The 11,162-nt window shown below is 41.4% G+C and overlaps 1 protein-coding gene across 5 annotated transcripts in view; it reads left to right on the forward strand.

The window, feature by feature from the left end:
- The window catches only part of Dnai4 (dynein axonemal intermediate chain 4), a 74,812-nt gene extending 67,759 nt beyond the window's left edge, over positions 1-7,053 (forward strand). For 4 of the 5 annotated variants that reach the window (XM_048453206.3, XM_048453208.3, XM_048453207.3 and 1 more), the window contains 2 exons: positions 1,085-1,241; positions 5,792-7,053. In XM_048453206.3, coding sequence (XP_048309163.3) covers positions 1,085-1,241; positions 5,792-5,842 — 208 coding nt within the window. In that variant the 3' untranslated portion in view covers positions 5,843-7,053. The remainder of the gene's footprint in view (positions 1-1,084; positions 1,242-5,791) is intronic. The other variant, XM_048453209.3, reaches the window with a different exon arrangement.
- The last annotated feature ends 4,109 nt before the right edge of the window (positions 7,054-11,162 follow it).

The following is an 11,162-nucleotide window of genomic DNA, read 5'->3' on the forward strand; positions in this document are numbered from 1 at the left end:
CCTGCTAAGGCATTTCACAGGCAGGACTGCTTCACAGTCTTTTCTCATTAAGGCCTTCGATTTGATGAAGCATACCTATAATGTGGAAGGAAGGGAGTTTTGTTTAAATTCTAATTGTAATGTTAGTCACAGCTGAGAGCTCACACACACACACACACACACACACACACACAGAGTCGGAGAGAAAGAGAGAGAGAGACAGAGACAGACAGACACAGAGACAGAGAAAACGAAAACTTTGAGTGATGCCGGATGAGTGTTCAACCAAAAAACTGTATATGGTCCATAGTATAACTAAGCTGACACACACATAACTAGCACAGAAACTTGTTTGTCTGTTCACATTTAAGTTAGGTGTAGTGATATTTTGTTTGTAATCTAACAAGGAAAGCTTGCCTGAAAATAAGAGTGCAGAGCTAAGCGACTAGTTAACCATAGAGGCCAGGCAGTGGTGGCACATACTTTCAATCCCAGCACTCAGGAGACAGAGGCAGATGGAGCTCTGTGAGCTCAGGGTCACCCTGGGATACACGAAACTGATCCAGTCTAAAAGAGAAACAGAGACAGGCAGTGGTGGCTCACACCTTTAATTCCAATACTCGGGAGTTCCATGCATTTAATCCCAGCACTAGGGGGCTGGAGTCAGGAAGGGGTATGCCTGAGCGGAGAGAAGAATCTAAGGTGGGAGGAGACAGGAGCTCAGTGCAGTCTGAGGTCTCCTAGAGACAGGATCACCCCTTCCAGTCTGAGCATTGGTAGAATTAAAAACTCTCTAGTGGCTGGCTACTCTGCTTCTCCAGTCTTCAGCATTAACCTCTATATCTGATTCTGGATTTTTATTTCTTAAGACCAATTAAAATTTGTGCTACAGTTATGAATTAAATTTTCCTGGTTGTAATTTGCTTGTTTTAGGAGTGAAGTTTTTGATTAGGAGCAAATGTTATTCTGAATTTGGGAACACTTTAGGAGATTTTTGGTTTGTTACATCATATTTTTTAAAAAATCAAACTTCCGTCAGTTTGTATCTTTTAAAAGACCATTTTCATGTGACACATAAATTTTCAGATAAACTATTTCATTACAGTTTGGACCCTCTGATTGTGAATGTTGCTAACCCTGGAATCAAGTTCACAACCCTTCTCTTTGCCAAGCAGACAGATTGCCTTCTCGTGGGAGACAGCGATGGGCAGGTTGCAGTCTATGAACTGAGAAATATGCCTGCTGCTTTGGACAATGGCCGGGTAAGACTTGGACGCAAAACTTTTAGGTCCTGTTGTGACTCTGTTGTATTGTAACTTTGTAGCATGTCACGGATGTACATTTAGTAAGTGACAGATAGGAGGTGTGTGGTAAGGAGGGGTCCCAAGTGTCTGCTTGTACTGCACATGGTGTCCAAGCTTGTCCCCAGTCAGTCCCAGTTCCTTAGTTACAGATGATAAATAGCGAGGCTATATGGCCCCACAGATGACCTTACATACCGTCTGCAGGAGCGTGATGTCACGCCTACTGGGTAACCAGGGCTTGGCCAGTGGGTGAGGCTGAAATAAGTGCCTTCAGAGATTGTCTACTGTTCTTGAAGTGAGAATCGGTTTCCGGTGCTTCACCCTATGTGGCTATTCAAATGTGGGCACTATGCTGCCAAATTTTAACAAAAAAGCTCAGTATCCTCAATGCACGTTATTTTCATGATAAATTTTCAGTTTTTCTTTGTTTTATTTTTGTTATTTCAAATAATAATCTGGTAAATATCCTAATATGAGAATGTCAAAAGGTTTAGTGCTATTTCTGTGAGCATAACCTACCTACCCCTCCTTCATAGTTTTGGAAAGCAGTTATAGCCCCAGTAATAAATGAAGTAATTCTTACCAAGGTATTATATCAAGTGACAACAAAATTTTTCTCTATTAGTTTCAACCAAAAGTGTGTCAGACGTTTAGAGGGCTCTTGGTTTCATTTATAGGAAAGATGTGTACCAGTTTTTCTTTCTTTCTTTCTTTCTTTCTTTCTTTCTTTCTTTCTTTCTTCCTTCTTTCCTTCCTTCCTTCCTTTCTCTCTCTCTCTCTTTTCTTTCTTTCTTTTCTTTTTTCTTTCTTTTTTTTAAGATGAGAGAGCTCAACCCAATCATAGCATGCTGGGAGTTTTATTTAGTTTTCACATTCAATACAAATTAGCATTTACAAGTTTTATCCAAATGCTTTTTTTTTTCCCAGCAAGAAGTGGGTTTTAGTCTAGATTTCGTAGCAAATGTTTTGGAAGAACCACATGAATCCATAAGCCATTGTTCCCCTGGAGATTTCTATGTGAAGCCCTTGGGGGCACAGATACTGAAATCACTTCATGAAAGCAGTTGACATTTGTAAAGTCCTTCTAAAAACCACCAGGAATGACAACAGAAAATAGGGAGAGGTGGAAGGAGACCCTTTCTTTAAGTCAATTCTTTTTGTTCCTAATTAAATTTGTTGGGGCTGAGGGTGTAACTGAGCAGTACTTTGTTTAGCACATGTGAATTCCTGTCTTCCATTTCCAGTACTAGAGGGGAAAAATAGATCTGAATCCAAAAAGCCACTATCAAAACTAATAGAGCTGGTGTTAATATTAGTAAACAGGTTGATAAGACTTTTTTCAAAATAAAATGCTTAAACATTACATAAATCAGCTTTCTTTTTTATTGAACTATATATTTTTCTCCCTTCCTTCCCTTTCTCCCTCCTTCCCTTCTGTTCTCTCCCATGATCCCCATGGCTCCCAATTTACTCAGGAGATCTTGTCTTTTTCTACTTCCCATGTAGATTAGATCCATGCATGTCTCTCTTAGAGTCCTCTTGGTTGTCTAGGTTCTCTGGGACTGTGAATTATAGGCTGGTTTTCTTTGTTTTATGTCTAAAAGGCATTTATGAGTGAGTACATATGGTATTTGTCTTTCTGGGTTTGGGCTACCTCACTCAATATGGTGTTTTCTAGATCCATCCATTTACCTGCAAATTTCAAGATGTCATTATTTTTTCCCCACTGTGTAGTACTCCATTGTGTAAATGGTGCGCCAGATGTTTAAGGCTGCTCCTGGGAAGTGACTCATAAGGATAGGAAGGGGACAAAAAGAACTTAAAAGCTGCCAAGGTAGCTCAGCAGATCAAAGTGTTTGTTGTGCAAGCTGGCGACCTGAGTTCAATTCCTTTAGTCCATGTAAAGTTGGAAGGGGCGTGGTGGGGATGAGGACTGGCTCCACACAGGCAGCATGACATTGCACCGACACACTCATTTACTTTTACTTTTGTAGGAACATTCTGGTGTGAGAGGTCCTTCTGTCTATGTGTTGCTTTTATTGGTTAATGAATCAAGAACTGTTTTGAGCCTATTGCAGGGAAGAACAGAATTAGGCAGGGAAATCTAGGCTGTATTCTTGGAGAAGAAGGGCAGAGTCAGAGAGAAGCCATGAAACCGCCAGAGACAGATGCTCGGAACTTTGCTGGTAAGCCATAGCCACGTGGTGATACACAGATGACTAGAAATGGGTAATTAATATGTAAGAGTCAACCAATAAGAAGCTAGAGCTAATGGACCAAGCAGTGATTTAATTAATACAGTTTCTGTGTGATTATTTTGGGGCTAAGCTAGCCGAGTAGCTGGGAACCAACAAGCGGCCTTCCTGTTACAACATTGTTTCTCTTATTAAAAAAAATAAACAAGATAAAGAGGCCTTTGTTGATTTTGTGTGTGTGTGTTACATGTATGTGTCATCATGCATACCTCTATGTTTGTGCAGACACTTGGGGAGGACATTAGATGCCCTATTACCTGAGAGATTCACTCTCACTGAAGCTGATCTAGATTAGCAATAAGCCGCTCCCACTGATCCTTCCGTCTCCACCCACCCACAGTGCTGAGGTTGCAGGCATTCAGAGGACAACACCCAGCCTCTTATGAGGTTCTAGGGATTTGAACTCAGGTTCCCATGATTGCATAACAAATGCTCTTCCCCTCTGAGCCATCTCTCCAGTCCATATTTGTTGATTTAGGTGGATATGTATTTTGCAAACAAAGAAAGCTACCATGCAGCCCTTGTGTGTAGTGTGCTAGAAAAGAGTTCAATGAATTGGTACAGGTTTTTAGACCACATGTTCTTTCTCTCATTGCCAGTTACTGTTTGTGACCTTCCAGTAGAAGGAGTTTGATTTTGAGGTTCTGAGAGTTTTAAGTGGAATGATTTCTGACATTTTGGTGTTTACTGGAGGAGTCCAGGGGCAATAGTCATCAGATAACACATGGCAAAAGGTTGGCTCCAGCCCTGGCCCAGCAAAGGGACTCTGGTTAGGGCAATGTAAACAAATGCCATGACTCACCTCTTGAGAACTGAAAAACTAAAGTAAGTATAGTCAGGATGTTAAGAGAATAGAGAAATATTTATCAGCCACGGCAAGCAAGGAAAACACAGGAATTATTGCCAAAGCAATGCTTGTCTTGCTTAATGACTAACAGAAATCCCAGGTTCCTGTGTGACATGAGCATGGGACCTGGTCCAGGCTCGCAATTATAACTCTGTAGTATAGCTAACTATTGACAGCCTGTTCCATCCCTTATCTTTCATGATCATGGAAGCACCAACACTTCTCTTGATGTGATAAAGGTCAACCACTAGGCATTTAAGTTTTGCTTTGAAGAGTTATGGTTTATATATATAGTCTTTAAAAGGTGGGATGTTAAAATGGAGCTTAAAAACATAGATGTGTAATATAATAGAGTACTGTTGAAAGATACTGAAGGCACTCTTGGATTGATAAGATACCTACTGAGTGCACCATGTGACAGGGCCTGTCTCAGGCACCAAGGATACATCACAGAGCAAGCTGCAGGACTGATCGCTTTCATTAACCCAAGTAAGAGACAGAAGCAGGAAGAACAGCTTTGGGAAGCACATTAAGGTTAGAAATGGCCAGTCGTTATGTTGTTACATTGGAGGCTGTAAGAAATGGCCAGGCGTTATTTTGTTGCGTTTCGTGCTGTAAGAAATGGCCAGGTGTTCATTGTTACATTGGATGATGTAAGAAATGGCCAGGTGTTACATTGTTGCATTGCATGCTATAGGAAATGGCCAGGTGTTATGTTGTTACATTGGACTTGGATGCTGTAGGTTGAGGAAGCACTAAAAGCAGTGAGTGTGGTGCAGGACAGGGGACTGGAACTGACTTCTGAGATACAGGGGCTCCTTGGTCTTTAGAGTTTAGATGCGGTTGGCATTCCCATCTCCCATAATCTTCCGATGCCGATCTTCTCAGGCTCCTTTTTCCCTTGTGGCAGAGGGAACTTGGTTCTTTGGTCTTCTCATCTTTCACTCTAAATTCTTGTGTTCTTCCCCCTCATCTTTGGTTTTTATCCTTTTATATGTAGTCATCTTGCGATTTTTAGTACAAACTCACATGAAAATCAAGAAGCCAGTCTCTAAGACAACCATTGACAGGCCAGGAAAGAACGAGGAATGCAGGTGAGCAAGCTCAGGCTTAGGCACGAAGGCAAACAGGAGGCGCTAACACTGCCCTTCCATCAAATCCTTGTAAAATTGTTTGTGAAACTTCATTAAATGAGCCTTTACTGGGAAAGCAGGTATATGCCAGGAAGCAAGTGTCATTATTTAAACCTTCCCTGTTTGTTCCTCTTTTCCAGTCTCACTGGATGCCCATTAAATGTGTATATATCTAACTTTCAAATTTCAAATGGCATTTTAAAAACAGATTTACTGTTCAGATTGAATTTTACTGTATTGTAATTATGGATTTTTCTTTTCTTTTCTTTTCAGGGAGATGTGATAAACGTTCTGCTTGGGTCCAAGACAAACCAAGCAGGATAATCCATCATTTGGATTTTGTTGCATTTTGTTCTTGCTTTAGGAAAAGGGAATAACATTATATACCATAAGATTTTTAGTTTTAAGAGAGCAATATGGGGTCTATACCTTCCATTTAAATTAATTTAGCTTCTATTTCAGAAATGTGATTAGTTTATAATATAAATAAGTTTAAGATTTTTGTTGGGAATTTTTAATTCTCTAAAGATATTTCTGCTACACTTCTTGGTCATATTTGAAGTATCTATTAGCAAATTCAAATACCTGTAAAATGTCCAAATAGCTTACAAAGTGATTTCTTTAAAAAGCTTAGCTATTTTTAGAATTACTTAATCTTCAGTCATTAGAAGATAAAATTCCAGCAACTATCAAACCTGCTTCCCAAGCTCTGCTTTTGGGATTTACAGCCACACGGCCACTTCGATGAACACGGTGAATTCTCACACCTGACTTGGAACATCATTGCTGTCCTCCTAAATCTGTGCCCTGAAACTAGAGAGCTTTGTCAGACCACTTGACAAGCTATGAGATGGAACAGCAAATATCAGCATCCCATTGTCCAACTCGCCAGCATCCTACTCTGTCAGAGGGAAGCACTCATCTGAAATACGTCTTTACCTTCCTCTGAAAGCCCTGAATCAGCTGCAGTGAAGTTTCAGCCCAGACTTGCATTGCCTCTGCAAGAAAACAGAAGGTCTCTGACCTATATATTGTGTCAGGGAGTTTTCTAAAGAGGTCTAGAGAGAGATTGGGTAGAAAGGGTAGAGAACTCCTACACCCGTCCACTGACACACACTGCACAGACTGCCAAGAGGTGGTCCATGTGGGTCCTTAACAAGTAAATATTCAGGTATTAACTGAGGCCATAGGGCATGGCAGCCTGCTCTGTAAAGTGTTGTGAGTGGAGAAAGGAGACGAGGTTTGTGAAGCTCACAGAGACTCTGGAGGTCATGAATGTCTATGCTTGCGATAAGAGTCCGTATCAGCGAGAAGTACTGACGACAAGCAGCCATCGCCTCGCCGTCTCCATAGTTTGGGAACCATGCATTAAATAAAAGCAAGGAGGTTTTCAGGTGGCTCTTGAGTTTAGGTCAGGTCATAAAAATGAGATGGTTTTCTGCTGGTCTAAGTCATTGTGGCTGTCTTTCTGGAAGATTAAACTGTGTTACTTTGAGTAAGAAAAAAAGAATAAAAACTTGATTTAGCTGAAAAAATGTATTCCTTTTTATTGTAATGGTTTCTAAAATTTTATATTTTTTCTCTTGTTTAATAAAACCTGGCTGAAAAAATAAAGACGTCATTTTGGACACTGAAGAACTGACCTAAGGAACTGGACCTACTCTGCTTCACCTTCTCCCCTCTATCACGTGGGCTGAAATGATGCTTTCACATCTGTAGATTAGGGGTGACTTTTGACTCTCCTTTGTATTAGGGAATTTCTCCACCTGTTTTCTAGGCCAACTTCACTTCCCTATAGTAGACTCCACCGCATGAGAATTGTGCCCATGTACTTGTCTTTTCCATGCACACGTGTGTGCAGCTGGGAACAGAGAGGGTGGTGGCCGTGCTAACCTTAGCACTAGCACTCACCGCTTGGGCGGGTCGTTTCCCATGAGGCAGCTCTCATGCAGACCCTACAGTTATCTGAGTCTCCTGCTAAGCCAGCTGTGCTTCCCGCTGATCTAGGAAAGGACAGTTGTGTTCCCAGCTGTGTGACTGTGCATCAGATTTAACGTTCATTTGCTTCACTTCTAAGCAATTACTTAGAGTTACAAATGAGAAATTAGAACACTTAGTATTTGCCACTTTGTCCCAAGAGTTTGTTTCAAAGAAAATCTTGAATTTTACAGTAAATCCATTTAGTTCTCAATATGATAGTAATAGTGCATACTGAAGTTCTTTATTGTTCACAAAACACATTCACATACATTATCTCAGCTTATTTATCTTAACAAACTTGAAATAAGTAGAGCCAATTGTTATGACACAAGTATCTGTTTCCCAGAGGACTGTTTGAGGCTTGAAGAAGGAAGACAGTAAATCAGACCATTCACTGGCAACTTGAAATGATTGAACTCAGACAGGTTTGCTTGTCTTTGTTTTGATTTAGTTTGTTGTTCTGAGCAGCCATTATGATGAGCAAATATATGATGGAGTATGAGAGAGGGGGGGCAGAATGGTTCATGTCCTATGGAGAGAAGCAGATCCAAGGAGGGGAAGGCAGTGAGGAATGGCCTGCTTGCCACCCAGGGCCATGGTGGCCTTAGGTCCTGGACTGCTGCCAAGGCCCATGTCTGGGTCCCTGGCCCCACCACAGCTAGGGTCTTCAATGTCTGATGTGCACGGCTCTGGTTACCATTGAAGGCAGTGCAGAGGACCAGAGTCTGGCCTGACACCTGGGCTTGTGTTGGTGCCTAAGGATCTTGCTGTTGCCAGCACCATACAAATTGAGTGGGCCTACACTGGCGCCTGGGGCTGGGGGTCACATCTAGTGGGTTCTCCCACTGCAGCCAGGGTCTGTGTTGAGGTCTGTGCCTCCTGGTACCATCAAAGGCTGTGCGACTGCATAGGGTTTAGGAGGCCCTCTGGGGCCATACTGGAGTCTGGGAACCATGCTGCAACTGGGACCGTGCTAATCTACCTGGGGCCAGGGTGACACCTAGGCCTAAGCTGCTGCTGCTGGCCGTATTTGGGGTGGTCAAGCTGTAACTGGGGTCTGTGTTGATGTCTGTTTCCCGAGTTACCACAGGGGCCCATGTGAACTATGTGTTGCCATATGTGGGCTGTGCTGAGCTGACTCCACCCTGGCCCTAGGATAACAGACAGTGACCACATCACACAAGAGTGGGTTCACCCCTAATAGGAGAGCTGTACTTCCCCAACTTGGGAGAGCTGGCTCTGACCCTCACCTGAGGGGGGTAGTCCCAGCAGCCCAGTCAGACCAACTCAGCTACCTCCCAGACAGACATCCAGGGCTTTGAGTTGGAATTCCCCATCACCTAGCCCGTATATGACCTGCTGGAGCGTGTGAAAGAACTGGTCCTGTGGAACCATGGCCACAGGACCTCCATGACTTGGGGCAAGAGCAGGATATCCCACAGGAACCAGTATTGATGGTGTAGTAGAAACCAGAGGCCTTTAACCTGACCAACAACACATAAAGCAACAGACATTTGTAAGTAAAGCTGTTTGGACAAAAGGGTCTACTACATGATACACAGCAGCTCCCAATGACAAATGAAGGGGTGATGGAGAGGGAGGAAAGATGGAGAAGTGAAATGGTTTTTTTGTTAGTTAGTTTGTGTAAAGGGAGACCACTCTTGTTTCCCGTCTTCCCTGACCTGAATAATCACACAGAAACTATATTAAATACAACATTGTTTGGCTGATGACCCAGGCATAGTTCTAGCTAGCTCTTCATCTTAAATTAAATGCTTTCTATTAATCAGTGTATTGCCACAAGGCTGTGGCTTACCTGGTAAGATTCTGGCTTATTTCTTCTTTGGCAGCTACAAGGTGTCTGCCTGGCTCTGCCTTCTTTCTCCCTGCATTCAATTTAGTTTTTCCACCTACCTATAGTCTGCCCTACCATAAGCCAAAGGAGCTTCTTCATTAACCAATAGTAATAAAATATATTCATAGCATACAGAGGGGAATCCCACATCAAGTTTGTTTATCTTTGGTTTTTTATTTTAAATTAATATTTTTATCTTATTTTTTTATTTTTCCCTTGGTAGGTAGACACTACAAGGGTGAAGGATAGATATGGAGGGACTGGGAAATGAGTGGAGTTGGGGTACATGATGTGAAATTCCCATAGAATCAATAAAAATGCACTTAAAAAGAGAAAAGAAAACCATTCTTCGTTCAACTAGTGATATTCAGAAGCATTCTTAGCTCCACTGCGGAGCCCTGTACTGATGATGGAAGGATCTTGACACAGAAAAGTATTGCAGTCATATCTAGGGAAGGGCAAGCAAATTATGCTAACATTAACTTGGTTCATACACGTTTAGTGTGACCTGGGACATATTTGAAATCTTGTTGTAGATTATTATTTTAATTATGTAAAGATGTTTTGCATTTGTTTATGCTGCATTTATTTAACGATGTAAAGATGTGTATGTAATTATGTAAAGATGTGTTACATCTGTTTCACCTTGCCTGCCTAAGGCACCTGATTGGTCTAATGAAAAGCTGGATAGTCAATAGCGAGGCAGGAGAGGGATAGGTAGGGCTGCTAGGAAGAGAGAATAAATAGGAGGAAAAATCTAGGGTCAGAAGAAAGAAAGGAAGAATGAGTGAAGGAGAGAACAAGGAACGCACCCAGGGCAAGAAGCCAGGCAGTTTCCAGACTGACAGACATAGAGATGCAGTGAAAGTAAGATATGCAGAAAGAAAATGTAAAAAGTCCTGAGGCAAAATGTAGATAAAGAGAAACAGGTTAATTTAAGTTAAAAGAGCTAAACTAAAGTCAAGCATTCAAAACTAATAATTCTCCATGTCAGGATTGGGGGCTGGTTGGTGACCCAAAAGTAAAAGCCTGCTACAAAATATAGAAAATAACATTATATTTCTTAGATAACTAAGTTTCTTCTTAAAATTTTTTTTGCATTTGTTTTTGTTGTGTGGTGTGCAGTGGGCAGGGTACTTTATGTAAAGACGAGAAGACAGTTTACCCAAATTAGTTCTTTCCTTTCATGGGTACATAACTGTATTTCTAAACTGGGATTCATGCCTGCTATGGTAAAAGTTTGGCAAGATCAGTTGCTTAGTGCCTCCTTCCCTGCTAGACCATAAGCTTCTTGAAGAGAAGGACTGTGTGCTGGGCTTACCACGCTACCCCTTCTGTTGGGAATGTGAGAAATACCTTTTGAATATAAGGATGGAGAAATATAACTTCCTTCTTGCAGATCCTTATCACAATACAGTTCAAAAGCTTGAATTTCCTCAGAACCCTAAGAAAATACTTTGGGATCAGAGTTGATAAAACATTTGACCTGTATAATTTATAGAGAACATAGAGTCAATCTGGAACATTCATGAACATAGCTGCAGCTTCTTCCATTTCATTACAATAAAATCCACTTCCCCCATTCAATAAAAAGTAATAACAAATCCATGGTCACTTTTTGGGGGGGTTTCTTTCTTTCTTTCTTTCTTTCTTTCTTTTTTTTGATGAAGACTGCCATTACTTTGTGTGATTGTGTTCCCACCAGCAATTGGAGAAACAAAGTTTATCTAATATAATATATCTAATTTACATTAATGCAATGTAAATCCAAGGAGAAGGATGCAAGACTTGTTCTGATCACTCAGAGCC

This window comes from Myodes glareolus, chromosome 3, assembly GCF_982192425.1.
Source record: "Myodes glareolus chromosome 3, mMyoGla1.1, whole genome shotgun sequence".
Taxonomy (NCBI): domain Eukaryota; kingdom Metazoa; phylum Chordata; class Mammalia; order Rodentia; family Cricetidae; genus Myodes; species Myodes glareolus.